Source organism: Musa acuminata, chromosome BXJ3-4 (assembly GCF_036884655.1).
Source record: "Musa acuminata AAA Group cultivar baxijiao chromosome BXJ3-4, Cavendish_Baxijiao_AAA, whole genome shotgun sequence".
Classification (NCBI taxonomy): Eukaryota; Viridiplantae; Streptophyta; class Magnoliopsida; order Zingiberales; family Musaceae; genus Musa; species Musa acuminata.
Genome location: NC_088352.1, coordinates 10,144,689 through 10,171,407, shown reverse-complemented (window position 1 = coordinate 10,171,407; position 26,719 = coordinate 10,144,689). Strand labels below are relative to the sequence as shown.

The 26,719-nt window shown below is 36.3% G+C and overlaps 3 protein-coding genes across 9 annotated transcripts; 1 reads left to right on the top strand and 2 right to left on the bottom strand.

Annotated features, from left to right (window-relative positions):
- Window positions 1-402: 402 nt before the first annotated feature.
- On the bottom strand, window positions 403-9,610 carry LOC103981322 (pentatricopeptide repeat-containing protein At5g55840). Of its 5 annotated transcripts, none has more exons than XM_065145260.1 (8): window positions 9,411-9,551; window positions 9,106-9,212; window positions 5,123-8,526; window positions 4,803-4,882; window positions 4,380-4,716; window positions 1,409-1,658; window positions 1,224-1,286; window positions 403-661 (listed from the first exon to the last, which is right to left on the bottom strand). In XM_065145260.1, the coding sequence occupies exon 3, from the start codon at window positions 8,467-8,469 to the stop codon at window positions 5,245-5,247; it is 3,225 nt and encodes a 1,074-aa protein (XP_065001332.1). In that variant the 5' UTR covers window positions 8,470-8,526; window positions 9,106-9,212; window positions 9,411-9,551; the 3' UTR covers window positions 403-661; window positions 1,224-1,286; window positions 1,409-1,658; window positions 4,380-4,716; window positions 4,803-4,882; window positions 5,123-5,244. The 5 variants fall into 5 exon arrangements, 4 of the variants coding, with proteins under 4 accessions (XP_065001332.1, XP_009396283.2, XP_065001330.1 ...); XM_009398008.3 differs by having other exon boundaries at window positions 5,123-8,501; XR_010495428.1 differs by lacking the exon at window positions 5,123-8,526.
- A 1,542-nt stretch (window positions 9,611-11,152) lies between these two features.
- Window positions 11,153-14,025, bottom strand: LOC135635445 (protein C2-DOMAIN ABA-RELATED 11-like). 2 transcript variants are annotated; one of them, XM_065146511.1, is made up of 4 exons: window positions 13,853-14,025; window positions 13,285-13,460; window positions 12,488-12,583; window positions 11,153-11,561 (listed from the first exon to the last, which is right to left on the bottom strand). In XM_065146511.1, the coding sequence occupies exons 2-4, from the start codon at window positions 13,393-13,395 to the stop codon at window positions 11,253-11,255; spliced, it is 516 nt and encodes a 171-aa protein (XP_065002583.1). In that variant the 5' UTR covers window positions 13,396-13,460; window positions 13,853-14,025; the 3' UTR covers window positions 11,153-11,252. The 2 variants fall into 2 exon arrangements, with proteins under 2 accessions (XP_065002583.1, XP_065002582.1); XM_065146510.1 differs by having other exon boundaries at window positions 13,285-13,442.
- Window positions 14,026-15,763: 1,738 nt separating this feature from the next.
- On the top strand, window positions 15,764-25,164 carry LOC135636886 (serine/threonine-protein phosphatase 2A 65 kDa regulatory subunit A beta isoform). Of its 2 annotated transcripts, none has more exons than XM_065149014.1 (13): window positions 15,764-16,034; window positions 16,956-17,371; window positions 18,184-18,430; window positions 20,049-20,161; window positions 20,346-20,425; window positions 20,631-20,772; window positions 20,894-20,974; window positions 22,215-22,319; window positions 22,508-22,690; window positions 23,281-23,373; window positions 24,505-24,644; window positions 24,747-24,813; window positions 24,897-25,164. In XM_065149014.1, the coding sequence occupies exons 2-13, from the start codon at window positions 16,979-16,981 to the stop codon at window positions 25,014-25,016; spliced, it is 1,764 nt and encodes a 587-aa protein (XP_065005086.1). In that variant the 5' UTR covers window positions 15,764-16,034; window positions 16,956-16,978; the 3' UTR covers window positions 25,017-25,164. The 2 variants fall into 2 exon arrangements, with proteins under 2 accessions (XP_065005086.1, XP_065005085.1); XM_065149013.1 differs by having other exon boundaries at window positions 15,765-16,034; window positions 24,729-24,813.
- Window positions 25,165-26,719: the final 1,555 nt, after the last annotated feature.

Genomic DNA, 26,719 nt, shown 5'->3' with positions numbered 1-26,719 from the left:
TTTACTGGTCTAATTAGTGACATTGAGTATTATTATTATTTGGATTATAACGAATTTGTATTGGATAGGGGATTTAAAATCTTGATCTGATCTATCAGGTAATGACGAATTAATTACCCACAAAGGCATGAGTTTTCGGATTTGGCCAATACATACTCCACCTAAATATGAAAATAACATATTCTGAAGATATATATGTGCATATATGCAATTCTTCCATTGGGCTATTAAATTTTGAAGAATTAGGATTTGAAAGACAATTATTTTGTGATTTGTCATCAACTTGGGTTCTGATAACTTTTTGTTGGGGGGGTGGATAAAGAACAACAGTTTATATGTTATATAACAAAGTCACAGAGTACAAAACTCATTAGAAACTTCAGACTCCATCCCCCAAAGATCTCAATCAGCAACCTTATTGGATTTTCTATACATAGGCTCATAAGAACATTCAACAAAAGTATTCGTCAACTGTAAACAATTCATAAGGATAGTTATAAGATTCCACAATCAACCCTAACTTTTATCTAAGAGAGTAGTCAAGATGTTGATATCCATCTCTACCGGCAAAGTCATCTGAGGTTGGTATACTCGAGCTAATCATCTTTTAAGGCTGCAGCTTCCACCATTGCGATCATCTCATATTCTCCAATCGAACTTCCTGCAAACACAGTGATTATTAGGTCTTCTAACAACAAACGTTGAACATTCATTCTCCTATTAGCTAGTCCAAGATTTAGTACCAAGTTTAAATCAATTCAGAAGGCAAATATTCTCATTTTATCTCGTCCGTACAATTATAGCTCCAAGTCTAAAGTAGACAAGGTAGAGGATAGGTCTTGATGTCAGAATACTGTTGCTTATAATTGAGACACCGACACAACTCCTTTTCTCACAAAGGTAGGAGTATGTACATTAATCCTTTCCAAACCCTACAAGACCGAGTCATGTGTCTAAGCCACACCTCTAGATGAAAGTCTTGATAATTTCCTTAAATACTAAACAAGGAGTAGAAAGAAGAAACAGACATCTACAAAATACAATTCCTAGGTGGAGTCATGAATCTCTCTCTCCTTCGTACATATGTATCAAGATAAAGATGAAAGTAGATGCACATAGCCTAGATAAAGACTATAAATAGCATGATTGTAAATCAGCAGTTAGTGATTAGACTGTTTACGATACATAACAAATTAGGTGTATCGGTATGATCACTTTCACACCTTGAAATTTCTGAGGAAGAGCAGCATGTTCCATTTGTTCGCCCCCCATTGAATGGGCAACACCTACATAAGGAATCACGTATAAGGATAGATAAGGCAAGTGAAGTTTCTCATAATCCAAGAATTCTTGAGCAAAATTTTGGTTTCAGAATTTAATGAAAGCTCAAAAGTCAGTGAGGTCATACGTTTACCAAAACTTTGCATAAGAGACAACCTCAAACAAATGCTTTGCTTGCATCATGCAACTTGAGGCATGCATTTCTTTTGTGAGGACACAAGACCGACAGGAAAATTCACACCTCCATAAGCATCATAACTCTTCTGCTATTACACCACTTATAAACCAGTGATGGATCAATGATAAAAACTGCAGGCAATGAAGCTGAGTTATAAACAGGCTGAAAACCTGTGTCCTCAGTAGGTGCCATAGTTCACCTGAAATTATTGTTCAAAGAAGTCCTAAATTACACAATGTGACAAACAAGACAACTTGACATAAAATGGTACATGATTTTGAAGAATAGAGAAAAGCAAAAAAAGTGACTATGGATATAATTAACACGAGGCATAATTCCAGCTTAAAGCATTGAGATATTATGCTACAGTTTCATTGATTTTGGACTTGGTTCACGGTCATATAAATTGGACATCAAATAAGAAAAACATCTAATTGAGATGAATTTGCCTGCAGTTACAACTGCTAAAATCATGCCTGTCTACAGAATTCCATGTCATCTTAGCACAAGCATCATGCTATAGGTATGAGTTTACCTAGATTCATTTGCCACACTGACCAATGTTGATCGATGTATACACTGCTATCATGTTATCAATGTAGGTGGAACATGGAAAAACTAAAAGCCGGAAAAATATGATTAGTTGCGACTTAACCATCAGCTAAAAATCAACATTAGGATTGCAGAATTGAAAATTTTAATTATCAATCATGTATAACACAAGAAATATCATCAGTTGGGATATGAGGTTGACCGTCATTTAAAGCCAAGCGTAGTGAAAAGCAACATTAGTTTAGTATTATGCTTTTTTGCATGTCATAATATGGTGATCCATGTCAAAAAAAGGCACTAGTACCAGAATAAAATTAAATAATGAATCAAAGCATATGATAATGAACATATCTATTCATTTAGAGAGAAAAATCACTCCTTGACTAGTCTGATATTATTAAGTTTCATTGTTACCTTGACATTGTTTAGTTTCCTCTAGACGGACCATAAAGTTTCCTTTACGCATTCACAGTTCGAAAGAACTCCCAAAAGAATACAAAATTATATCATTGTTGCTTTAGGTTGAAATTGGTCATCACATCTGATAGAATAATTTGTTTTGCCCACACAATTGGCACCATGAGTAAATTTTCCCATGTTGCCAAACTGGAATTTCATTTTTCAGAATATGTGAAGGATTTGACAAAAAAGCAAAACACCACTAGAAGATGCTTGTTTTAGAGATTGATGTGCTGGTCACTAACAATTAAAAAGAAATCAAAATTTATTCAAATGAGGCGCATAATTTAATTCTTAAAGCAATTAAGTTTTAGGTTTCACCCCAACCATTTTGTATTAAAAAGAAAGCCACCATTTTTATTCTAACATATACATATCCAGTCATATTTCTGACTCATCGGCAGTCTGAATATCATCCAAACATGCTGCATTGTTTCAGAAACTTCAAACTTGAACTAGTAAAGAAGATGCTATCAAACTGATTTATTCAAGATAAGAGTTCTGTTGTCTGCCAAAAAAACAATGGTTGCTCTCTTTGGAAATCATAAATATTGTCATAACCCGACCAAAAAGGCCCATTGGCCCTTAATTCTGTTTACTGGTAGTGGAGCCCATCTAACCTTAAATACCATCACAACCATCCTCTCACTTCTGATACACGACTAATTGGACTACAATTTCTTTCACCCAAATTTGATGCCATTATTAGAGCTTGGCACATAGTGCAGAATCGTTCCTACTAAATGACATGAGGCCTATGACCCAGTGATGACCCGTACAATGACGCATCTCTCACACCATCCACAGGTACTGCTTTTATACTTCAGCCCACTTGCCACACGTCTAGTAGTAGCTCCAATCTGATACCAATTATCGCTACCGTAAATCGTCCCAGTAATTTGGGTATAGGAGCCTTTGACCACATATCCAAAATGCTTAAGTTTGGTTTATTAGTCTCCTATATTAATACAACTCTCCTCCCACTTATGATGCATAGCTAATAGAACTATCATAAAAATATTTTTAATTCTTAATTGGCTTTCATTGCAATTATACAGAATTGTACTTCACGTAAACAGGATTCCAAGTTACTTTCATCACAAAATTCCATGTACAATGATCCTCTGCTTTCTATTATCTCTGCCAATCAAGAAGAAAGCATTATCTTCTTTACTTCTCTTTCTGCCTTCATGTGAAGCCTAAATTAGTGCCAGACAGAACTTTGTTTGTTTACTCAAGTCAACCATGACCTACTATCTACTTGGCACATTTTCCTTCTTGCTATACTGGATCAATATATATTATACATATAATTGATAGACTCAACGGAACACCTTTTTTTTCTCAGTTTCCATTTGTAGCTGTAAATTGTCATACAATGTTTATCACAAATAAAGACAGTCATTTTCAGTAAATGCTTCAGACTTAAATTGTTTTTACTACTCAAAAATCACTTCTTCGATGAAAATAATTGTACCATGCTGTGGTTAGCTATAGTGGTTTGACCATGAAGTAGTTGATTAAGTAAACCTTTGCATGATATTTCCATATAGTTGCTGCATTACATTACTTGTAGATTGTGTAATCTAAATTGCCTTTGGTTTCTATCCTAAGACAAACATATTAAAACCAAGTAAATAAGCAGTGGCATTCCCTAGTGGCAGCTAAGAAACAATATATTTTCCCATTTTCTTTGTCCCAGTCAACAAGAGACCTAATCTATAGACCAATTAAATGTCAACTAAAAATGCACAATCAAGACACTCATGGAGTTCGCCAAGAAACTCATTGTTGGCAGTTGGCACAATATAACAACTTCGACTTACTAATATAGGATTCTCATTCATCACATTCTTTCATAATCCAGCATCTTTTTTAAGAAGTCAGATAAAGGGATGAAATATTTTACCACGATTTGGAGTCATAAAAAGATGTCTTTGCATGACCGAATCCACAAAAAGATGTTCATCCATCTTCTGTATCCAACAATCATGGAAATAGTCGCCGAAGAACTACCATCGTCACAGAATCTAGTAACAAAGTGTAAAAACATGTTAGCTAATATGCAATGAGCACAATAGGGAGCATAGGGAAACTCAGAACTTTATATTAACCATAGTAATATATGATTATGACTTTCCTTGAGAATACAATGTACAAGGCCTACAGGCAACATCTTTCAGCTCATACTTGTCCTCTCAGAACTCCTATTGGTAAATTTACAATCAGCTGGAGAAAAATCCATGCTAGAGAAAATAGAAGTGAAAATTTTAGACAAGTAAACTTAACCAAACAACAAATAAATTAAGAAACAAGAACAATCTTATCATACTTTGCAACTTTGGTACTCAATAAACTGCCAGCCAACAGCAAGAAACCACCAGAAGTAGATTGTCCATTTAAGTGGATAATCTGCAACAGAAATTTTCAATGCAACATGCTTTAACACAAGGCAAAGGTACATCAGTCTAGGCATGTCTAGTGAGAAGAGAGAGAGAGAGAGAGAGAACAGATTTAAATATGTGTTGTGCATTTGAAGATAAGAAAGAGATCTTTCATGTTAACCAGACAATCACCATTGCAAAAGTTCGGCAATGAAAAGAATGACAAAAAGGGGCAAAATCCAAGTTCTCAGTTTTAAATATTACAAACCTGTTCAACATCCTTCAGTCCAGGAAGCATTGCCTTGGCACAATGATCACTAAAGTTCTGTTGCAACATGAAAGGCAGCTTGAAGCCCTGAACCATGTACTAAGAGAACTCCAGAAAGAATGTTATTTCAAGATAGTTCTCCTGCAATGCCTTAATTCATTTAACCTTCTCACAGCATTTGCCAAACCCTCACAAATAGTTTTGGAATTTCCTTGTGAAGAAATTAGACCTCTAGTTTCTATATCTTTCAAAAGTATGTCTGCTTCAAAAATCTTATATTCCTTGTGGACAGCATCAATGAGCATAGTATATGTTGTGATATTAGGCCAGAGGCCCTTCTGTTTTATCTCCTCATACAGTCGCCAAGCATCAGAAAGACAACCTATGCTGCAAAATCCTGAAATAAGTACATTATATGTAACAATATCCAGTTTTAAGCCACAATTTTCCATGACATCCTTCAAATACAAAGCATCAGCAAGCATAGCTTCTTTGCAAAGCCCATGCATAAGAGTGGTAAATGTTGCAGTTGTTGGCACTCCACCTTTGCGAAGCATGTGACTGAAAACAAGCATTGCTTCTCCAAGTTTTCCACACTTACAAAGGCCCCTTACAATAGTGCTCTCAGCAACTTCAGCAGGCACTATACCCAGGGCTTCCATCTCATCCCTCAGCCTAAATGCCCCCCATGTATCGCCAACCCTGCATTTTCCATTGATTAGTGCAATATAATGTGTGTGCTTTATACGGACTCTTTTCTCCATCATTTCATGCAATACCATATAGGACTTCTGAAAACAACCTTTTCTGTTTAGTCCACTTATAATCGCATCATAGGTCTCGGCACTTGGTGACATCTGCAACCTTGTCATACAATCCACAAGTTTGAAAGCATCACTCATCTGACTTTTGTCAGAATACTTAGTGATAAGCATATTAAAAGTCAAGTCATCAGGAGTAATACCCTCCAATCTTAACTTTTCCAAAAATTTTGCTCCAATATCAATCATACCAGACTCACAAAGCCCAGAAATTAGTGAATGATATGTTAAGTTGTCTGGCCTGAAACCTTTTTGAACCATTGTTTTGTAAAGTCTAAATGATCTTAATAGCTGTTTCTTTCTGATATATCCATGCATTAGAATGTTATATGTCACAAGGTTTGGAAGTAAACACCTTTTCTGCATAAAATGAACCAAATTATCCACATGCAGCATCAGCCCTGCTCTTGAGTAACCGTCAAGCATTGCATTAAAAGCAACAATATCAGGATCTAGACTATTTTTATTCATCATTTCATCAAAGATGTATGAAGCAGCCTTTAATTGGCCTTCTTTTACTAAACCATTAACTAAACATGTATAAGCAACATGGTCTGGACAAAAATTTGTATTACTCAACCTTTCAAATAGGATAACTGCAGGAACAATCTTCTTCTTATGGCAAAAGCCACTTAGAAGAATTGTGTATGTATAACTATCAGGCATTATGTTTTGCTGAATCATTTTCTCGCAAAAGATCAATGCATCATGTAAGTTTCCAGATTTACATATTTCTAGAAGTAAAATATTATAAGTATGAAGATCAACAGCAAAAGGAATATCAAGAATTCGAGTAAAAAACTTCTTTGCCTCATGTAAGTTTCCTCCCCTGCACAACCCTTTAAGTAAACTCCCAAAAGTAATATGACTAGGTCGCTGACCTTGTTTCACCATGTCATCAAAAACAGAAAATGCTCCTAGAGCATCACCTTTATTTCCATAACCATTTATAAGAAGATTGAAACTAGTACAGTCAGGATATAGATTCATTCTGGTCATGTGTTGCATAAACTGCTCTGCATCCCCAACCTTCCCCCTTCGGCAAAGAGCAGAAATCAATGTGTTACAAGTGATTAAATTGGCTTCTTGGCCCAAACGATATATATCAGCATACAAGTTCATTGCCTCTGTGATATCTCCCCATTTACAATAGTGATGAATGACTGTTTCATAAAATATGGCATTTGGAAGAACACCAGTTTTGTGCATCTTCGATAGAATCTGTTTGATTTGATCTTTCTTGCCCATTTTGCACAAACCATTAACAAGTGCAGAATATGTAATGACATCTGGAGAAACCCCAGCTTCAAGCATGCTGTTAAGTAACTGCAGGGCTTCACTGAGCTTGCCCTCTCTGCAAAGCCCATCAATCAAGATTGTGTACATTATACAGTTGAGAGCAATACCTTCAGATCTCATCTTTTCAAGAATATTTACAGCAGCATCCATCTTTGAAGCCTTGCAATATCCATTCAGAAGAGCACCATAGGTGATCTCATTAGGAGTTACTCCAGCAGCTTCCATTTCATCTAAAATCCTCATAGATTCATGGATTTTTCCAATCCGACAGTACCCATCAATCAAAGTATTGTAAGTAATAGCACTTGGTTTCATATTAGACTTCGACATTTCTTTAAAGATACAATTAGCAATAATAATCTTATGTTCCTTACAGAATCCATTGATCAGAGTGTTATATGTGCTTTCAGTGGGAGATAATTTTCTCTCCCTCATTCGTTTTAATAACAAATAAGCTCTAGCACTCCTATTTTCTTTACATAGGTTGTTAATGATCACATTATATGTGTACACATCTGCCTCAATACCCTTCCTGTCCATGCAAGCTAATATTTTAAGAGCAGCCTTGAACCTTCCCTTCTTACAAAACCAATATAGCAGTGTGTTATAGGTAACAATCTTTGGTATAACCCCAGCTTCTTCCATCTTATTAAAAATATAATTAGCCTTTCCGAGCTTCCCAGCTAAGCAAAGCGAGTTCAGCACTATGTTATATGAGCTCACATCTGGGCAGTTCCTTCCGGTCAGCATACATTTGAAGAATAATAAAGCAGAGGGCAGTCCCTCCACCCTTGCAAGAGCAACAAGTATAGCATTGCATGTATAAATAGAGACCGTAAATCCATGGGAATTGACCAACTGAAAGGTTTTCTTAGCATTCTTGAGCATCCCTTCTTCAATATAAAATTTAATCAAAATGTCAAAAACCAATGCGTTGGACTTGCGACGAGGATAGGTGTCCATGAGACAATGAATAAGGGAGTGATAGGCAACATCCCTCTGGGAAAGATGTTTCAGTATTGATTTAGCAGGACCATACATCCGGGCCCGAACAAGTATATGGATAGTGATACAGAACAATTGGGTCATCCTATTGAAACCTGGCTGCCGGATGATCCACTTGAGGAACTTCAATGCTAGCTTCCCATGAACCTTCCTAAGTTTCGCTAGCTTGTAGTTCATATGGTTCAGGGATTCCCAGCGGTGCATTGTCAGCGTGTTGTACATACTATTCTCGATATTAAGTGATGATCCAATAACTATCAAATTTAGAAAAAGAAAAAACTGCAGGTAAGAGGAATACTTATGAACACCTCTCATACAAAATTACATAACAATATCCAGTACTTCTAGACAATAAAAAGAACATTTTTTTAAAGAAGCAAAGCTAACTTTAGCACACCTTATTTACTAAATGTACATACTTTAGCAGAATAGCTAGCAGGTAATCAAGAAAACTCAGATAAAAACCAGAGCGAAACAGTAGTTACTTCTTGAATCAGCCAATCCAAAAAGGGAAACGAAAAAGAAGGGAGAAAATGAAGAGAGAAGGAAAACATGGAGTGGAACTACAGCGACAAGCAAGAAAAGAATTCTTCAAGACAAATGAGTAATGCAGAAGATGGTGTCATCGAAAAAAACAAACAAGAGACCCATAAAAGCAACAATAGAAATAAAAAAAACAATCATAACACTCAAGCAAATAGAAAAACAAGCAAAGAGGACAGAAAATAGAGAACTCTTACAAAAATAACCAATCTTTCACGATGTATAGGCGTAAGCACAAATCGTCAAAGCCAAGAAAATAGGAGGAGAAATAAAGCGAGCAAACAAAGGCAGAAATCCTACAAAACAAAAAACAACCTTTCGTGATATTTTGATTGGAGCGGGGGCGGCGGAAGCGTATCGGCGGTGGACTGCCTCAGTCGTTCCGAGTTACTGCCGTCGGCCCACCGCGCCGCCGCCAAACCCTACGAACAAGCCGTCCAATTTGAGATTTTGCGGCAGAAAAAATACAACTTTCTTGCGAAACAACCATATATTCAAGCAAATAGAAGAAGAACGAAAGAGGGCAAGACAAAGGCAGAAAACCCACAAAAAAAAAAAAAACAGAACAAAAAACAATCTTTCACGATGTTTTGCTATGGCAACGGGTGGCTCAAGCGTACCGGCGCCAGATTTCCTCAGTCGTTCCGAGTTCCTGCCATCGGTCCACCGCGCCGCCGCCAAACCCTCCGAACAAGCCGTCGAATTTGAGATTTTGCGGCGGAAAGAAGAGAACTTTCTTGCCGCTGCTGTGGTCGCCCACCGAGGTAGAAGCCGTCGCATTGCGTCCGCGAGGTTAAGATTTCTAACTCTTAAGTTAAGCTAAATGAGTGAAGTATAACACTATTTCTATTCTTTTGTATAATACTATCGATCAATTTTACCTAAAATTATATTAGTATCCTCTAATATTGCACGAATCTTGGCATGATAGACAATAAATTGTGCAAATCTTGATGCATTCTGATAGCACTTATATATGTGAATGGCACCCATGTCATCATCAACCCATTTCATGCCTATTTTTATGTCATAGGAAGATAAATATAGTGGAGTCCACCCTAATGTGTGGATCCGACATGTTTTTAAGTCCAATTAGAATACCTCTCATTCATCTATCAAATGAGTAATAAATGAAAAATTAGATATCAGTCAAGTTTTAAATAAATTATAATATTTTATTAATTTGATACTATTAAAAAAAATTAATCAACCCAGTGTGGTTCAAATCCAAGAACATAGAAATGTTTGGTGATTGAGGCTGTTTTAAGATGTCTCATAGTAGACGGAAATATCGTGCTCTCGAGACGTCATATATGTTAAGATCGATATTGAAAATAACATTTTGACATGTTCCTTTCTACAATCAAGCTGGTGATTGTGATCGATATCACTCAGTAAGTATATATTTTTCTTAGAAAGAAAAAAACTTGACATAATATAAAGAATTAGCTTTTATACTTAACTTTAGAGGGAACAATATGTAACCACCCAACATCTCCCTCTTAGGGTTTTATTCACATGGGTAGCAAAGGGGAGACAACCTCAAATGGTTTGTCTTAAACTTTTATCCACATAGGCAGATCAATGAAGATTGACTTGGATTTTTCTCTTTCATGATAACTTTCATACGATAATTATGTGCCGGATAATAATTAATTATTAATATATTTTGTATCAGATACTTTGTAAATTTATTCACTATCTAATTAAAAATAAAAAGGCAAAAAGAAAGACTCATCAATTTTCTTTTTCTGTATTCATACAAGATAGAAAATGTGATAGTAATACCTGTCATCAAAATAGTACCTTTGCATATTAAGTTAAAAATATTGTTCATGTATTTTTAAATCTGAATCCAGACATGCTCAGATGCATCAAGCAGAAAGAACAACCACATTGTAATTGCTTTGGTAGTGAACTCAATGATTAGCTTTTTTTTTCTTTTCCTTTCAGATAAAGGATAATAATGACTGAAGAAATATGAACATCATAAAAATTTCACCTTCGATGCTGAAAAAAAGGAATGTGAACTATGATGAGAAAAATTCATGATCATATTAAGGCCATTATGATTCATGTCATCATCTACAAGCAAAAACTTGTCACAAATGCTCGTCTCTACCTGACTGAGTGGATTCAACACAGTATATGTTTTGGAGATACTGAGAGGCATGATTTCTATACATGCTTTGGAGCCTTTAAAGTTCAACAAAGAAAGCAATTATGCTCTATAGCTTTCAGTTTGCTAACACTAGCAATGCTTTTGAACTCTTTTGGTAGCAATAATGTTATTGAGCTATTGCCAAAGCTAATGTGTGCTTCACAGAAACACATTCCAGAAAATAATGTGATCACCAGCATATTTACTGTTACAGAATATTCCTTCCATTTCATAGCAAAAAGCATCAAGTTACAACATACATCTTACAGCAACCTACCATTTTCCGACATGAAGCAGCAACCTAACGTTTTCTAACATGAATTGGTGTAGTCGGGTGATCGATCCACTTAACTGTCACAAATACCTCACCAGACTCGACGTCACAAAGCCTCAGACGTACATCCATTATGATTTCACCATTCGCGTATGTAATAAAGCTATCGGCCAAGAGGCAATTATCGCTGTCTGGAGCCACCTTCCTCAACTTGGTCTCACCGGTGGTGAGCTGCAGTGCTCTTTTTAGCTTCAAAGCAGAGGTTAGGGGCTGAAGATTGAGGAAGGCATGGCCCATCTTGTCATCAAACTTAAATCTGTCCCGATCAAAAACTTCCTGAGGCAAGTACAAGGAAATGAATCGAATCAGTCTCATGAGACATTGATTGACAAATAATAAGCAGAACAAAAACAAAATTTTGCTCTCTCCCTCTCTGTTATAATTGTTATGGAACATTGTGATAAATTACTTTGCTGCAGAAATTGTTAGATATCAGAGAACACACGTGTGATGAAAGGAAATCTCAATAACATAATTTCAACTTTTAGCTTCTTAATATCTAAGCTTGGAGAGTAGTATGTTGATGACTATATAAGTCATGGTTTCCATCACAGTTTACTAAAGTCGGGATGCAAGTTGAAGGACCAATCCAACTGTTCCCTAAATTGAAAAGCTCCTGCCAACAGTTTGTTCAGATAACATATCTGTGAATAATTGAAACTTTCTTAAACAGTTTCTTCAAACAACTTGCAGAAAACCATAAACGTCCTTGACTTTATTGAAGATAAGACGGGACACATTTGACAATTGACAAAGTCAAAACCTGTAATCCATATGCGCGTATTTACATGATTTCATGCTTTAAAAATAACTTGAAATCAGAAAGGGGTCAGTGGAAGCATACAATACTAAATATGAGAGAATAAGATCCATAGTGAACCCCACCACACTGACAGGAGCAAAAGAACATTTCAAACTGACAACAACAAAAATTAGAATCCTCCTTAAAAAGTTGCAGTATATTAGTTACTTTAAGAATCATTCAATCCTATGAGATAAACCATCTATTCAAAGTGTGGGTTTCTCTTTGGGTAGAAGAAAAGTTCAAACACAGGTCACTATCCAATATTCACTAAAGCATAAAATAATGATTTGCTATCTAAAGCAGGAAGAAATTAGTCTAACAACACAGCATAAGTGATAGAAGTTGCCATCCAAGGAATAATTCTGTCAAACATATAAATTTTGAACAAAAGACTTACCAGTTTTAATACACCAAGAGGCTCTTTTACTGAGAATGATAGCTCTTCATTCCAAACAGGATTGAGGCAAGAATTGATAACCTTTGTCTTTGCAGTCTGAAGAAACCAGAAAAAAGTAACTAAGCAAACATAGGAAGAATACAGAGATAAAAAGTTCTCCAATCAAAACAATATGTTAATAAGAGGACCAAAGAAGGAGTTTATATCTGAGAAGCAATAGTTGATCAGGTTTTTGTAAAAGGAGCAGTGGCACAAAATGATCAAAGGCATAAAAGATCATATGCATTTGACTCTCCAAAATCATTCTGATGCACGATTCTTGATACACAGGATGGAGCATGTAATACAAGGGCAGCATGCACAAGAACACTTTCTGAGACAATCAGTACACATGGTCATAGGTGCCATCTAGATTATGCATATCACTTGCATTTCTGCCTTCACGATCACCTGATTGTTTTCCACAACAACTGATGGCAGGACTGAGCAAGTTATTTAACCAGAATAAACTGAACTAACCCCTTAAAAATAAGTGATTTCCCACCTAGAAGAAGGGAAAACTATATGTTGATTGCAAATAAGAATGAACAAGCAAAAGGAATGATGATTGACCACGAAAGATCAAGCATGATGGTCTTTTATATTGCACGAAGAGAAAATGACCATACTTCTTGCAACTATGGATCATGCTTCTAACGTGTTATCCTTATGTGAGTTAGACCAACTGCCAAGCAAGAGAGAGAATTAACACATTGCTTCTCCTCACCGTAAACTAAAACAACGAATATGGAAATCACCTGCTTTCCTAGTTTGACCACAACATAAGGATCACTGCTAGTGAAGTCCCTGATCGCCAAACTCTTTCCTTTAGAGACAATAACCTTTAGAACTCCAGCACCCTCCTCCATGTGTGCTCTCGGACAAAAAGATTTGATCTTTGATCGAATGTCTCGCCCTGTCGAACAAATCAAACCTACAAAAACGTTAGAGAACAACAGTATCTAATTAATTCTCTCTCAAGCAAAATTTTGAACAAAAGCACCAGTCGGCAAAAGCTTAAATGAACCACAAGGATACATGATTCCTAAGAAGATAAATAGATTCTCTAAGCTAGCGGATAAAGCTCTTCCCTTTTTCCCATTACATACGCTTAAAGGTTATATTTTTGCGAAAAAGAACTAGTTGCACAACAGAAAATTCACATGACAGAGAAACCAGCCATCGGAAACTCAAGAAATCCAATAAATCAACCAGTTTTTTCAAAAATAATCCAATCAATCACTCAAAAATCATATTTTTCACTCGAAAACAAGGAGATCAGCTCTAAACTAACTATGATTTCGGCCGGTGAAAGATAAAAGATACCTCGAAGAGATCAGCAGCGGCGGCACAGCGTAAGGCGGCGCCGAAGGGAGCAAGAAGGGGAGAGAGCAGCAGAAGAGACGCGTGAGACGCGTGCGAGAGACGAACGAGGGTTGGGTGGCGGATTTAAAGCGCCGAGCCAGCCGCGGTGCCCGTGCCGCGTTACGGCGTCGTGAAACACCAAATACGCGGCATCGTGATCCGTCGCAGGGGAGCGTATCGTGCGACCCACCGGACCGCAGCCTACAGTTTACCTCGCATTAAGCTTGTGCCAGAACTGCTCTTCCTACCCCCCGGACTGCGTACCCGCCTACCGTGCAATTAGTTCACCTGGGTCCCGCAAGCTATCAATGTGCACAAGGACGGGTAACAAGCAAACGCGTAGCAAGTTATTACTCGTTGTGTGGACTCGGTCATCGCCGTGGATTTGGAACGTTGAATACACTATATGATATCTTAAAATTGCGTATACGTATATACACATATTCAGTAATTTTCGCATTAATCTCTATTAATTTTAATTTAACACGAACACTTGCACAAAGGAGACATTACTGTTAAAAGGAGAGAGATGTTGTGGGACGATGTTAATACTTGGAGGGACGTCATGCTATGTCACCGACGGTTTCGGGGAGTACAATGGTGGGGTATGAGTGCACCCGGTGTCGCCGGGGGACCAATCAGGGGTAGTCTTATCTGCGAACGGGGCCCACGTTCGCGCCGAAGGAGTCACGGCGTGGGTCGGTGTCATTATGTGAGAAAGTGCACAGTTTTCACGTTAGGACGAATCCGAATCACGACGCGTTCCGCGGAGGGATTGCAAAACAAATATCAAGATATATTTCTTTTAATTTCTAAATTAACTTGTAATATTTGTGTTATATATATATATATATATATATATATATATATATATATATGAGATTTTATTTCATGTTTGGGCTTAAATTATCATGATTCGAGTATGATAGGTTAATTGACCTATCAACTTTGTTTCACCTGATCAAAATATTTAAACTGAAGTTGATAATATTATATTCATCAGATCTTTATAAATCAATCTTTATTTTACACACTCCGATATGGGACTAATGAAATATGTTACATAAATGATATCGTGTTGGATAAAGAAAAAAGTCAGAGATCTTACGATACTACGTATATCAATACAAGAATATTGGTAAAATTACTCCACGGTTAATATAAGTATGGAGCATTTTTATATTATGATTTAGGATTGCTGGAATCGGGATTATGGTTAAATATATATGATGATGACATAATTCATCTTATCATAGATGCTATCATTGGCATCAACTTAGAAAAAAGCATGAATAATAATAGTTACTTGAATCAGTCTTATGTGTACTTAAATCCGTAAAGTGAGTCGAATGATAATTGCGTGAAGTCAGTATAAAATGATCAAGCGTTATAAAATGATAATTGAGATGTCGATCGCTCATAGATGAGATGTCAGAAGTCAGTATTGCGTGAAGTATCGATGACGTCATATCATCCCATATATATATATATATATATAAAGATGATAAAAGATTTTATTATATTATTTTGGGATTACCATCTATCTTCAACATTTGCTCATGCGAAAAGGAAAACACAGCTAATAATAATATGTTGGATTAAAATTCCGGATCCGATTTTTCCTTGCATTCTAAGCGACTGCGTCAAGATTTGCGCAATTGGTTGCCCAGCGAATCAAGATTCGTGCACTATATATATAGAGGGCACCGATGTCATTCCAAATATTCGAGAACTTTCTAACTAGTGCACGAATCTTGATGCACCAATTAGAGGGTAATGATGTCATTTCACAAAAAAAGCCATGGTCGAAAACGTTCGGTGAGGACAAAGCATGGAGTGTGGAAATAGGATGAATGTACGAGGGGGGTTTTGTCCCGAAAAGAATAGAGAGGAAATAATTTCCAGTGGTGGGTTGACGTGCGACTCTGTCGAAATCCCAAAGCAAAACAACAAGAGAAACCCATCGATTGCCCCGCTCCACTTCCCCCAGCGATCTCCCTCCCCTCCTCTTCGGCAGATCTCGCTCCCTCCACCCCTTCCCCCTTCCCCCTTCCCACCTTCGACGCCGTTTTGTTGCAGGGAGAAGGGAGAAAACAAGTGGCGTTTGGACCAAAAAAAGAGGCGACTCTTTTGAGCGATAAAGGTATGCGTCCATTGTCTTTGATCGAGGATATTTCCGGACGAGATACCTAGTAAGAACATTTTGGTCGACGTTGAGGCCGCGAGGGAGGACTCTACGGGTTTTAGATGGGGAGATTGTGATGGACATCCTATATGATTCAGAACTTTTGGGGTTAGGCATTTTGACTCGAATGACTGCGCCTGTTCGATGTAGATGTTGGGTTAGTAGATTGGTGGTTTCGTGATCCATAGGGAACGGAGTTGGATTTGGTGGATATTGCATTCGATGCTTCTACTTGAATCAATCATTTGCATGGCATTTGACAGGATAAGTCCATGAAACGTTTTCTTGTTTCTCCCTTTGTCTATCGTCTAAATGCCGAAAATAAAATTCCTCAGTTATACATTGCAGTCGGTCACTTTACCGAATACAAGTATCGTGAAAGCAATCCCGGATCACTATTCCTAGCATCTTTTTGTAAACAACTTGTTTGTTCCAAATCAATTCTTTGGACAGTTTATTGCGGGAATAGGAAGAAATATTGTGGTAGCTTGTTGTTAATCCAAGGCGAGAGGATAAGGAACATTAGCTGTGGTGACTTTGAGGAAAGGGACTCGGTGGTAGAGCCTCACAAAAGTTGATTGAACAAGGTCTTTATATGAATAACAAGGGAGTTGCCATCCTTTTTTTGGAGTCATTGTAGTTCACAGATGCTGATGTGAATTGTGGAGTTGCAATACAAAGAAGCTACCATGTGTTGATTATGTTGTATAATTTGACAGGCAGTCTTCTCATATACCTTAAAACTTGTAAATTTATAGAAAATTAACTTGGAGTTTGGACTATGAATTGTACCCAGGAATTTTCATTTTACGTTCATTCACATATTGTTTGTGATTTCATATTGGTACTGAATCTTCTTATTTTCTTTCTGTGTGACAGCTTGAAGTAACTATTGGAATTGGATGGCTACAATTGATGAGCCACTGTATCCAATTGCAATACTGATAGATGAATTGAAGAATGAAGACATTCAGCTGCGGTTAAACTCTATCCGTAGGCTTTCTACCATTGCACGTGCACTTGGTGAAGAAAGGACCAGAAAAGAACTAATTCCATTTTTGAGCGAAAACAATGATGATGATGATGAAGTTCTTCTTGCAATGGCCGAAGAGTTGGGTGTTTTTATTCCATATGTTGGTGGCGTGGAACATGCTCATGTTTTGCTTCCACCTCTTGAAACATTGTGCACCGTAGAAGAAACTTGTGTTAGGGACAAAGCAGTGGAATCATTGTGTCGAATTGGAGCACAAATGAAGGAAAGTGATTTAGTAGACTGGTTTGTTCCATTAGTGAAGGTGAGATAAGGTTTATTGTTATTGTTGTGACTTGTGATTACTGTTTTTTCAATAATGTGGCTGCTTATATTGGTTCCTTGGTTTGAATGTCCTTTATTAATTGAATACCTATTATTAGATGCAGCTCTTTAACAGATTTTTAACATTAATGAGGAATTCAACACATTGCTTTTCTTTTGATAATATATGTATGATTTTTTTTGTTCTCTTCTCTTTTCCTTGTAGGGTCATTAGATTATACCAATGGGTAAATATGATGACAGGTTGTGACAAAAGATTGAAGCACATCATATTTATGAAGATTTTGTTTTTCACTTTTTCCTTTGTTTGGTATGGGTAGTATTTCGGGTTAGAAAAATTTCTAAAGTGTTTTTCACAACATTCAAGTAAATTTGAGGCTACATTTTAGGAGGGGCTGGTTGGAGTCCACCTTTCACAAACATTGGACAAATGACTTCTTGTGAAGGAACCATTTGGAATTTTTATGATTGAAGATTATGTTCTAACCCTTCTTTTTAAGGCAAAAAATAACACCATGATTTGACTTGATCTGCTTGGTAGGATAAAGGTGAGTCAATAAAGACAACTTTCTGCCACCTGACATAGAAGACATTAGATAAATGTGTCTTCCAATTAGCATTTCTGCCCACCAAATCATGAAGGTTTTACTGATTGTGTCAACTTTCTCTGCTGTCAACCTGTTTGCAAGCTTTTCACCTAACATTTGTCACTTAGGTTCTCTTGACATGTCAGATTATGGGGTTTTTTTTTAATTCCTTGTTAATCTTTTACTGTGTGCTTCTTTTTCTCAGAGACTAGCGGCTGGTGAGTGGTTCACTGCTCGAGTTTCCTCATGTGGTCTCTTTCATGTTGCTTACCCAAGTTCTCCAGATCAGCTGAAGGCAGAATTAAGGTCCATATATGCGCAGATGTGCCAAGATGACACACCTATGGTTAGAAGGGCTGCTGCATCAAATCTTGGAAAATTTGCAGCTACCATAGAACAACACCATTTGAAGACAGACATTATGTCAATGTTTGAGGATCTAACGCAAGACGGTGGGTATCAAGTTATTACACTCTAGTCTATCACACTAAGATTTGTGTGGCATGAGTTTTTTTTTTTGTACTTATCAACCACCTGATCATAATGTGATTTCATTAATAAATTGTTGACATGTTTTATCTGTTACTGTCATTGCATGTCCCATGTTCTCCATTACATTTAATATAAGGTATATTCTTGGAGTAAGTCACTTCCTCTGCCACTTGACTTGTAAACAGGACAACAACAACAACAACAGCCCACTTTATGTCTGGAACACCCTGTAAAACCTTTTGGAACCATCCTCTCAAATCTATGATTCTTGCAGTAATACCCTTAAAAAAATCCTTATACCCGAGGAAGTTAGTGACTTCAGGGAGCCATTTATTAGGCCTATGAGTATTAGTTTAAAGGCCAATTTAGCCATTTGACATGATAACATGACTCTTTTAACACTACCATAATTCAAACTGATTGGAGGGACTTTATCAAGGTGCTCAGGTGTGGAGTGGTATTTGTGCAATGACATGTTAGAGGGGCATTTCTGAAAGATTCACACTTTATAAGGTTGTACTTGCAAAATAATTGTTTTTTTAATCAGTCTAATGGTCACATTTTAGTGATTGGATGCAGTCTTCTTTTGGTTCTGCTAAAAGTCCTAAGCTACCAAAAGCAATTGAAATATTTGTATATTATATCTTATTGTCTTCCATAAATGAATGTGAAGATTGATTGTCTTTGTTGTGAACAAAGGTGATAAGTTTATAGTCTAAAGTGATTTCCATCTAATCTAATATTGCTCTTTAGTTTATGATGATATTGCTATGATGTTATAGAAGATTATGAATACTCCAGATTTTCTCTTTTACCATCATCAACAACTTTAGCCGAAAGGTGTCTTTGAGTTGATTTCTTCAAGGCTTTTAAAAGGAACAGAAGAATGCACAGTCTCCAATTACTTGTGCTAAGCAGGAAGGGGTAGAATGTCATATTATTGCCAAGTTACATTTTATAGACAAATTTGCTTTTATAGTTGCAAATTGATACTGTTTTTGCAACTAAATACTAGAAAATTCCTGTACTGCCACATGGTTTTAGATCAAGATGAAAACTGTGGTTCCATAGATACTTGCATAAATGCCTATAGGCAATTGGTGCTGTTGACCTAATTTGGTGCCTCAACTTTGTTTAGCTGGAAGCTCACAACTAGATCAGGAAGAAATTAAACATCATTGATCCTTCCTGCCTGAAAGAGCATTAGGCTTTTAAAACTACTTTTCTGTGAACCAGGAGTATGACAAAGATTGTGGTTCATTACCTGCGACATGTCTCACTGCTACTAGTGAAAGATTCATGTATTTTATGAAGTTGAGCACCTTTCTTTAAATTGCTATCTTTTTATTGAGCTTCAGATTTATTTTGCTTTGTTATGCCTATTTATTTTTTATGGTGGAACTATTTATCATAATCGTGTCTCCATATGGCATCTAATGTTCTTTTAATTGCTATTTTTTTATGTTAAACATATTTCAATCCATCGGCATATATTTTTGCTTTTACCTTTTTGTTCATTTTTTTCATCCCTTTTATATTATTCTAATATGAAGTCTCATCAATATTTGTCTGATTCAGATCAAGATTCTGTGCGCTTATTAGCTGTTGAGGGTTGTGCAGCACTTGGGAAATTGCTGGAACCACAGGACTGTATAGCTTCTATCCTTCCAGTAATTGTTAACTTCTCACAGGTACGCTTGTTGTACTGTATGCTAATAGAAATAAGGCTTTAATGTTGCTGTGTCTCTTCTGGAAGATGTACATGCTTGTGTCTTCTATGGTTACCAGAAAATTCCACATGTACCAGAATCAGTTAAAAGGTACATGACCTTCAGTATGAATTTGATGGTTCATGTGCTTAAATTTTTTGAATAGGATAAATCTTGGCGTGTCCGCTATATGGTTGCAAATCAATTGTATGAGCTTTGTGAAGCTGTTGGCCCTGAAGCTACAAGGTTTTCTACTGCTACTATTATTGTGCAAGTTTTTTATTGTTTGATACAAATTTCACAATTTTGATATAATTTTATTGTTTATTGTCATTTGTTTTACGTACCAAACAAAATCATATTAATGTACTAAGATGTCACATTTGTTTTCTCTGTTCAAATATTTTTAATCATTTTGACCTGAATCTTCTTCTTTTTTCTTTTAACTAAGGGCTGATTTGATGCCTGCATACGTTCGGCTTCTTCGTGACAACGAAGCTGAAGTACGCATTGCCGCTGCTGGCAAGGTGACAAAATTTTGCCGGATTCTGAGTCCACAACTTGCAATCCAGCATATTCTCCCATGTGTAAAGGTATATGCTGACAAGATTTGTTCAACTTGTGGTTGTATGATGAGTTATATTGGATTTGTCATCTGTTCTATATTGCTCTGTTTTTTATTAAATTAATTGTGAATGGTGGGATGATATCCAGGAATTATCGACAGATTCATCACAGCATGTTCGCTCAGCTTTAGCTTCCGTGATCATGGGCATGGCACCTATCTTGGGAAAGGTATGTATAAAGGTCATCGTAGGATGTGCATTTCTCAAGGTAACATTTATGTACAGGATTGTAAAAATAGGTGATTTGTGTTCCTTTCTCTTGGAAGATTCAGTTGTATGTCAAATTTAAGTTTATCAAGTATTTTAGTTCTCACTTTAAATTTATTTTTGCTTCTAACTTGGCCAGATAAAATCAAATTCACATTATGCTCTTCTTCGTTGTTAGTATTGGCTGGTATTCATGTATTATTATATAAATTCGTTAGTATATCAACAGTTTTCCTTCTTAATTCATAGTATTCTGTGTTGAATTACAGTGACATATATGGTGTGCTGTTGCTTCACTTGTTCTGGAGAACCATTTTACCATTTCTCCTGATACTTCCTTACCATTGCGATTGTGGTGCATCTGTGCAAACTTAGTGCCATACTTGTCTCCAAAATGGTTATTTTTCTACATTATGAAGAGATTAACCTTGCATTTGACCGGGTTTGCTTTGTAGTAATGTTTTAATTTTATTTTTCAGTTAATTAGTTCTGTTCTGTATAATTCTCACCGATACTTTTGAACCATGATCTAAATTATTGCTATTGTTGTGTTTTCTAGATGCTTACAATTTTCTACATATCTTTTACCGATCATGCGGTACTAGAACTATTATGGATTTTTTTATTATTTATATGCTTACAGAGAATCATCATGCTCCATGATGCCATTAACAGACAAAATTTGACTTCATTCTTGATTTGTTAATTTATAACCTATGCGTCATTTTTAATGTTGTGAGTTATGTCTAATATATCTATCTAGATCTTTTGCTGTTTTGGTGATATCTGTCTTGATGTCAACCATGGAGTACTAAGTGACACCTTTCGAGACAATTTTTGGGACTTTTTCAACATGAGCCAACTGCTTGGTTACTACTCTTATGATAACAGTTGAATATGCTAGTTCATGAATATGAATCTGCCTCTATTTCTTCCTGTTTGTCTTTTTTCCTCCTGAACTAAACCAAGCTGCTTCCAGCAAATGTAAATTATGGCATTATTTGTACTGAAGCATTATTATTCTGTAGGAAAGTTAGGTTCACTATATAATTGCATGTTTATGTCAACATTCTGGTAGAAATACCAGAGAGCCATCTTTGGTATATTTTGCTTGTTATTTGTTGAATATCACAATTTAAAATTATCCTTGTCATTCATTGTGGCGTATCAGCAATCTCACCTAGGTTTGATGGATTCTATAGGATGCAACCATTGAACAACTTCTTCCCATTTTCCTTTCCCTGCTAAAAGATGAGTTTCCAGATGTTCGACTGAATATAATCAGCAAACTTGATCAAGTAAATCAGGTAAGCATTTTTTTTGCAATGGTGGCACTGAATGTGATGTCTTTTGGGTTGTCTACGCTAATTAATAGTCCAATTCCACTTTCCCTGGTGATAATTACATCAGATAACTACTTTATTATTTAATGGCATTAATCATTCTCTGGAATTAATCTATTAAAATTTATGGTCAAATATGGGTTCTTGTGCAGGTTATTGGTATTGACTTGTTGTCCCAATCTCTGTTACCGGCAATTGTGGAGCTTGCAGAGGATAGACATTGGCGAGTCCGCCTTGCCATAATTGAGTACATTCCTTTGTTGGCAAGTCAGTTAGGTGTTGGATTTTTCGATGATAAGCTTGGTGCTCTGTGCATGCAGTGGTTGGAAGATAAGGTATGTGAGGTCTACTGCATAGTACTTGGAAAGGAATGTTCGATGCATAATCCGCTGTCTCCTTTAACCTTTTGCTTGAACATCATCTTGTTTCAGGGATTGCTGTATTTTTTTGTTTTAGATTCAGATTGAACCGATAAGTGTTCTCCAATGATACAATAGAAGCCACTCTAATGACAACAGTTTATTACATGACCATTCAATTAAAGTGGTCCTTCTGTTATCTGTATTGTTGGAAAGATTGATATGTCATGCATCCATATTCAATTCTTCCTGTCTTGCATGGTGTGGCTACTAGCAGAAACTTATATTTGCACAGAGTGTTATGGTTTTTTTTTCCATTAATTATTATTCTTCTGGATGTACAACACAAGAACCTTGCTGATATATGTTTTTGTTGTGTTCATCATTTTAACTTTTTATGTTTATGTATTAAAATACCTAAAATTTATTAGTAATGCACTCATATAAGATTTGCAAAGACGCATATAACTGTTGATTGTTTTGTATCGTTCTGACAAGTAAATTAATTTCAGTCAGTTAGAAAGGCAGTTCAGAAAAACTTACCTATATGTTCAATTATTCTGCAGGTTTTTTCAATTAGAGAGGCAGCTGCTACTAACTTGAAACGTCTCGCAGAAGAATTTGGCCCAGAATGGGCAATGCAGCACATAGTTCCAGAGGTTTGCTTCCACTATAGGCAGTTGTCTATCTACTATGTTCTATGCTTGGTTTTCAATTTTAAGCCACCTTGTGTCTGCAACAACCTTCTTGCTTCTGCTTTGGGGCCCTAAGAAATCAGATTCTTGTTTCTTTGTAATTACTTGCTGGTATCAATCACGGGAGGATTATGTTGAAGCATTTACAGGTGATAATCTTCCTGAAAAGTGATGCCTTAGTAATTGAATATAAAAGTGATGATTTTCTATAAGGCTTTAGGCTAGATGGATTATTTATGTCATACTATTGGCGGGCTTTAGAGAAGATGGTTTTTAATTGATTTTTATTTTTCATTTGCCTTTTAGTTAATAATTGACCATATGTTTAGCTATTCCAAGTGATCAGACTAGATCTATCCGTTTTAAGTCTGTACCATGGTAGATTTGGCTGGGAAGTATGAGATGATAGTAGTTTACTACTATAGCTGTGGCAGACTTGCAAAGGAGCAAGGTTCACTTTATTGGAGTTTTGAGTGTCATGATGATATATATAGTCCATGCATGTCCAAGCTGACACATTTGAGCTCTGATTTGGTAGTTTCCAAGTTGCAACATATATTTGTGTATTATGTGAATAAATCATTGAATTAAGTAGTTTTTTATGTTTTACCCCTTTCTATGTTTGCTGCATTTGGGACTTCTAGCTAATTTCTACATTAAAGTCTTTTTGGAAGTGGAGAGCTATCATAGGATGGCAATGTATATATCTTTTCTTTCATATAGATTCTATTCTGTCATTTTATAATTCATATATCAAAACATAAAAGTTTGTTTATTTTCCTTTATATGAGCTAACATGGAAGGTAATTTTGATGCGACTTTGGAGATGTGGAGATAGTTCTAGAGGTTTTATTAGAAGAGTTATTTGGTAAGTTGCAATTATTCTGTATTTTGGGTTGGTGAGATCATCTGCCTGTTTGACCTAGGAGTTAAACTTCTGTGATATACTTGGCAATGGCTTTATTATTTTGGCAAGTTGATTTGGTTTATTCGAATTCACAATCAGATCAGTTGGATGAAGAAATATTGATAGTGGCTAGAAATTACAAAAATAAATTTATAATTCTGATCACATTGTCATCCTTTTCTTTCTAGGTGCTTGAGAAGATAAATAATCCACATTATTTGTATCGTATGACTGTTCTACGTGCAATCTCTCTTCTTGCCCCTGTCATGGGTGCCGATATCACATGCCAGAAGCTATTGCCTGTAGTGATTGCTTCATCCAAGGACAGGTAAATATGAACCCTCATTTTATAAAAAGGAAGTCTAGGGTAGCTAATTTTTTTATGGCAGCCAACTGTCCATCTCATCAAGAGATCACTTAACTCATACAGAGTGCCCAATATCAAATTCAATGTCGCAAAGGTTCTGCAGTCCCTTATTTCCGTACTTGACCAATCTGTGAGTACTAGTTTGTTGAACTCATCCTATGCCCATATTCTTCTCATTGATCTGAATTTTGCCCAATTTCTGATGTATGGCAGGTGGTGGACAAGACCATTAGACCTTGTCTGGTTGAGCTCAGTGAGGACCCAGATGTGGATGTCAGGTATTTTGCTGGCCAAGCGCTACAGGCATGTGATCAAGTTATGATGTCAAGCTAGTGAATGTTTTGTGTTTATGGTGTCCATCTCCAAAACTTGATGCTTTACCACGATGTGTGACATCTGAAAGGTGGTAGACTTTCAGCTTTCCTCTGGGACCTGTAATTGATGTGTGAAGCTTACAAAAAGAAAAAAACTAATTTTTCTCTGGTCTTTTGTATGCTATGTTTCTTGCAAATGGCGGTTCTGTTGGGGAGGATTGGAGACACATTGGATCTTCTGGGAAACTTCTCCTTTGAAGTGAAAACTAACAAGCTCATTGTGGTACATGTATTTGTCATTCAGAATAAACATGGCAATAGTATCCCGAAAAGAAGAAAACTTGAATATTTGCAGTATTATACATCATCAAACTATTACACCTATCAGTACACTTGCACTTGTTCAACTATTTGTATCATCTCAAGTGTTGATCTTTGTCGGAATACGCATAAAGCTTGTTAGTGTACTTGTTTTCATGTTCAGAGTGATGCATTATTCAACCGGGAGGGAGATTCTCAATCTGCTGTTGCACAAGCCTTTTGATTTGATACTTGGTGTCTTCCTGTGTAAGAAGATCAGTTTAGCATCTCCAGAAGATTACCTTTTTTATGCATAATTATGACTTGGTATGGTATCAAGTGATTGGAAAATGATAACATCAAAGCTTCTGAAACAAGGTTCTTGGTTAGCATTCCTCATCATGTGAATTGGGTGATGCCAACTTCTGTATCTGGTATACCCCTTTTACATTTCATGCTTGCATGTGTATGCCTTACTATTGATTCTTCTTGTTTTTGGCACACAAACTCTTCTGGAGCATTCAACAATCTTTTAGTTGAGAAATTGGTCCACTGCACTTCAACAAAGGCATATGATCAATACAGGGATACAAGGGGAATAAAGTCCACCAAAATGTAATGTGCAGAAGAAGATTTCAGGCAGCTGATCAGAAAGTGATTTTATCCAATAGCATATATATCCAAAAGGAGATGTGTGATAAAAGCTAAGTACACACATATCTTTGTTCGATAGAAGAAAGTTCAGTACACATCTGTTGGCTCTCGGCGGTTAGATTAGACATTTCGTTGGGAATCTTTTGACAATTAATAATGAGCTTTACTGGTATCTTTCCACTGATTCGAATCTAATAAGCATCGGAGTTCTCTGCAAAATGATAGATATGGCAATCTGACAAATGTATTTAATGTGTGTGCAGAATCACAGTGTTGGATTGAATTCTACTCATTTCTGGGCATTTTATGTGACTGCAGGAAATGAAAACTTAACAGTCATTTTCTTTAGAATGTCATAATCTTCACATGCTAATGGCTAATCAACTTAATTTAGTTAGTATTCTTTAGTATTTGATGATTGCTTATCTAAATATTTGTATCTATGGTTTAAATAGTTGTCGAAATTGCCTTCCATTTCAGCCATTAACTTCAATTGACAGCCAAATTCTGGAAATAGATAGGTGTGTAACACAGGCCAAAAGTCTTTGTCAAAATGGGGAACATAGAAACAAGTAATTTTCCTGCTGGAATATTGAACATATTGGACACTCACTTCATTTTTAGTCAACTTTTTTCTTAATCTTTACCAGTTCAATCCTCAAATCAGATGATTTAGTTAAAATCTAGAAGAACTTGTTAAAATGAATGTCCAAATGACACAAACAAAAGTTTCTGATGTCTTACAGAATTTTATTTTCATGGAAATTG

Coding starts and splice junctions, on each gene's coding strand:
- LOC103981322 (XM_065145258.1), bottom strand. CDS start 9,570: ATGCGACGGCTTCTACCTCGGTGGGCGACCACAGCAGCGGCAAGAAAG. Junction 8,502..9,410: donor ACTGAGGAAATCTGGCGCCG/GTACGCTTGAGC, acceptor TAAATTTGATAG/TTATTGGATCATCACTTAAT.
- LOC135635445 (XM_065146511.1), bottom strand. CDS start 13,395: ATGGAGGAGGGTGCTGGAGTTCTAAAGGTTATTGTCTCTAAAGGAAAG. Junction 12,584..13,284: donor TGGTCAAACTAGGAAAGCAG/GTGATTTCCATA, acceptor TGGTTTCTTCAG/ACTGCAAAGACAAAGGTTAT. Junction 11,562..12,487: donor CTCTTGGTGTATTAAAACTG/GTAAGTCTTTTG, acceptor TACTTGCCTCAG/GAAGTTTTTGATCGGGACAG.
- LOC135636886 (XM_065149013.1), top strand. CDS start 16,979: ATGGCTACAATTGATGAGCCACTGTATCCAATTGCAATACTGATAGAT. Junction 20,162..20,345: donor TAATTGTTAACTTCTCACAG/GTACGCTTGTTG, acceptor TTTTTTGAATAG/GATAAATCTTGGCGTGTCCG. Junction 20,773..20,893: donor ATATTCTCCCATGTGTAAAG/GTATATGCTGAC, acceptor GATGATATCCAG/GAATTATCGACAGATTCATC.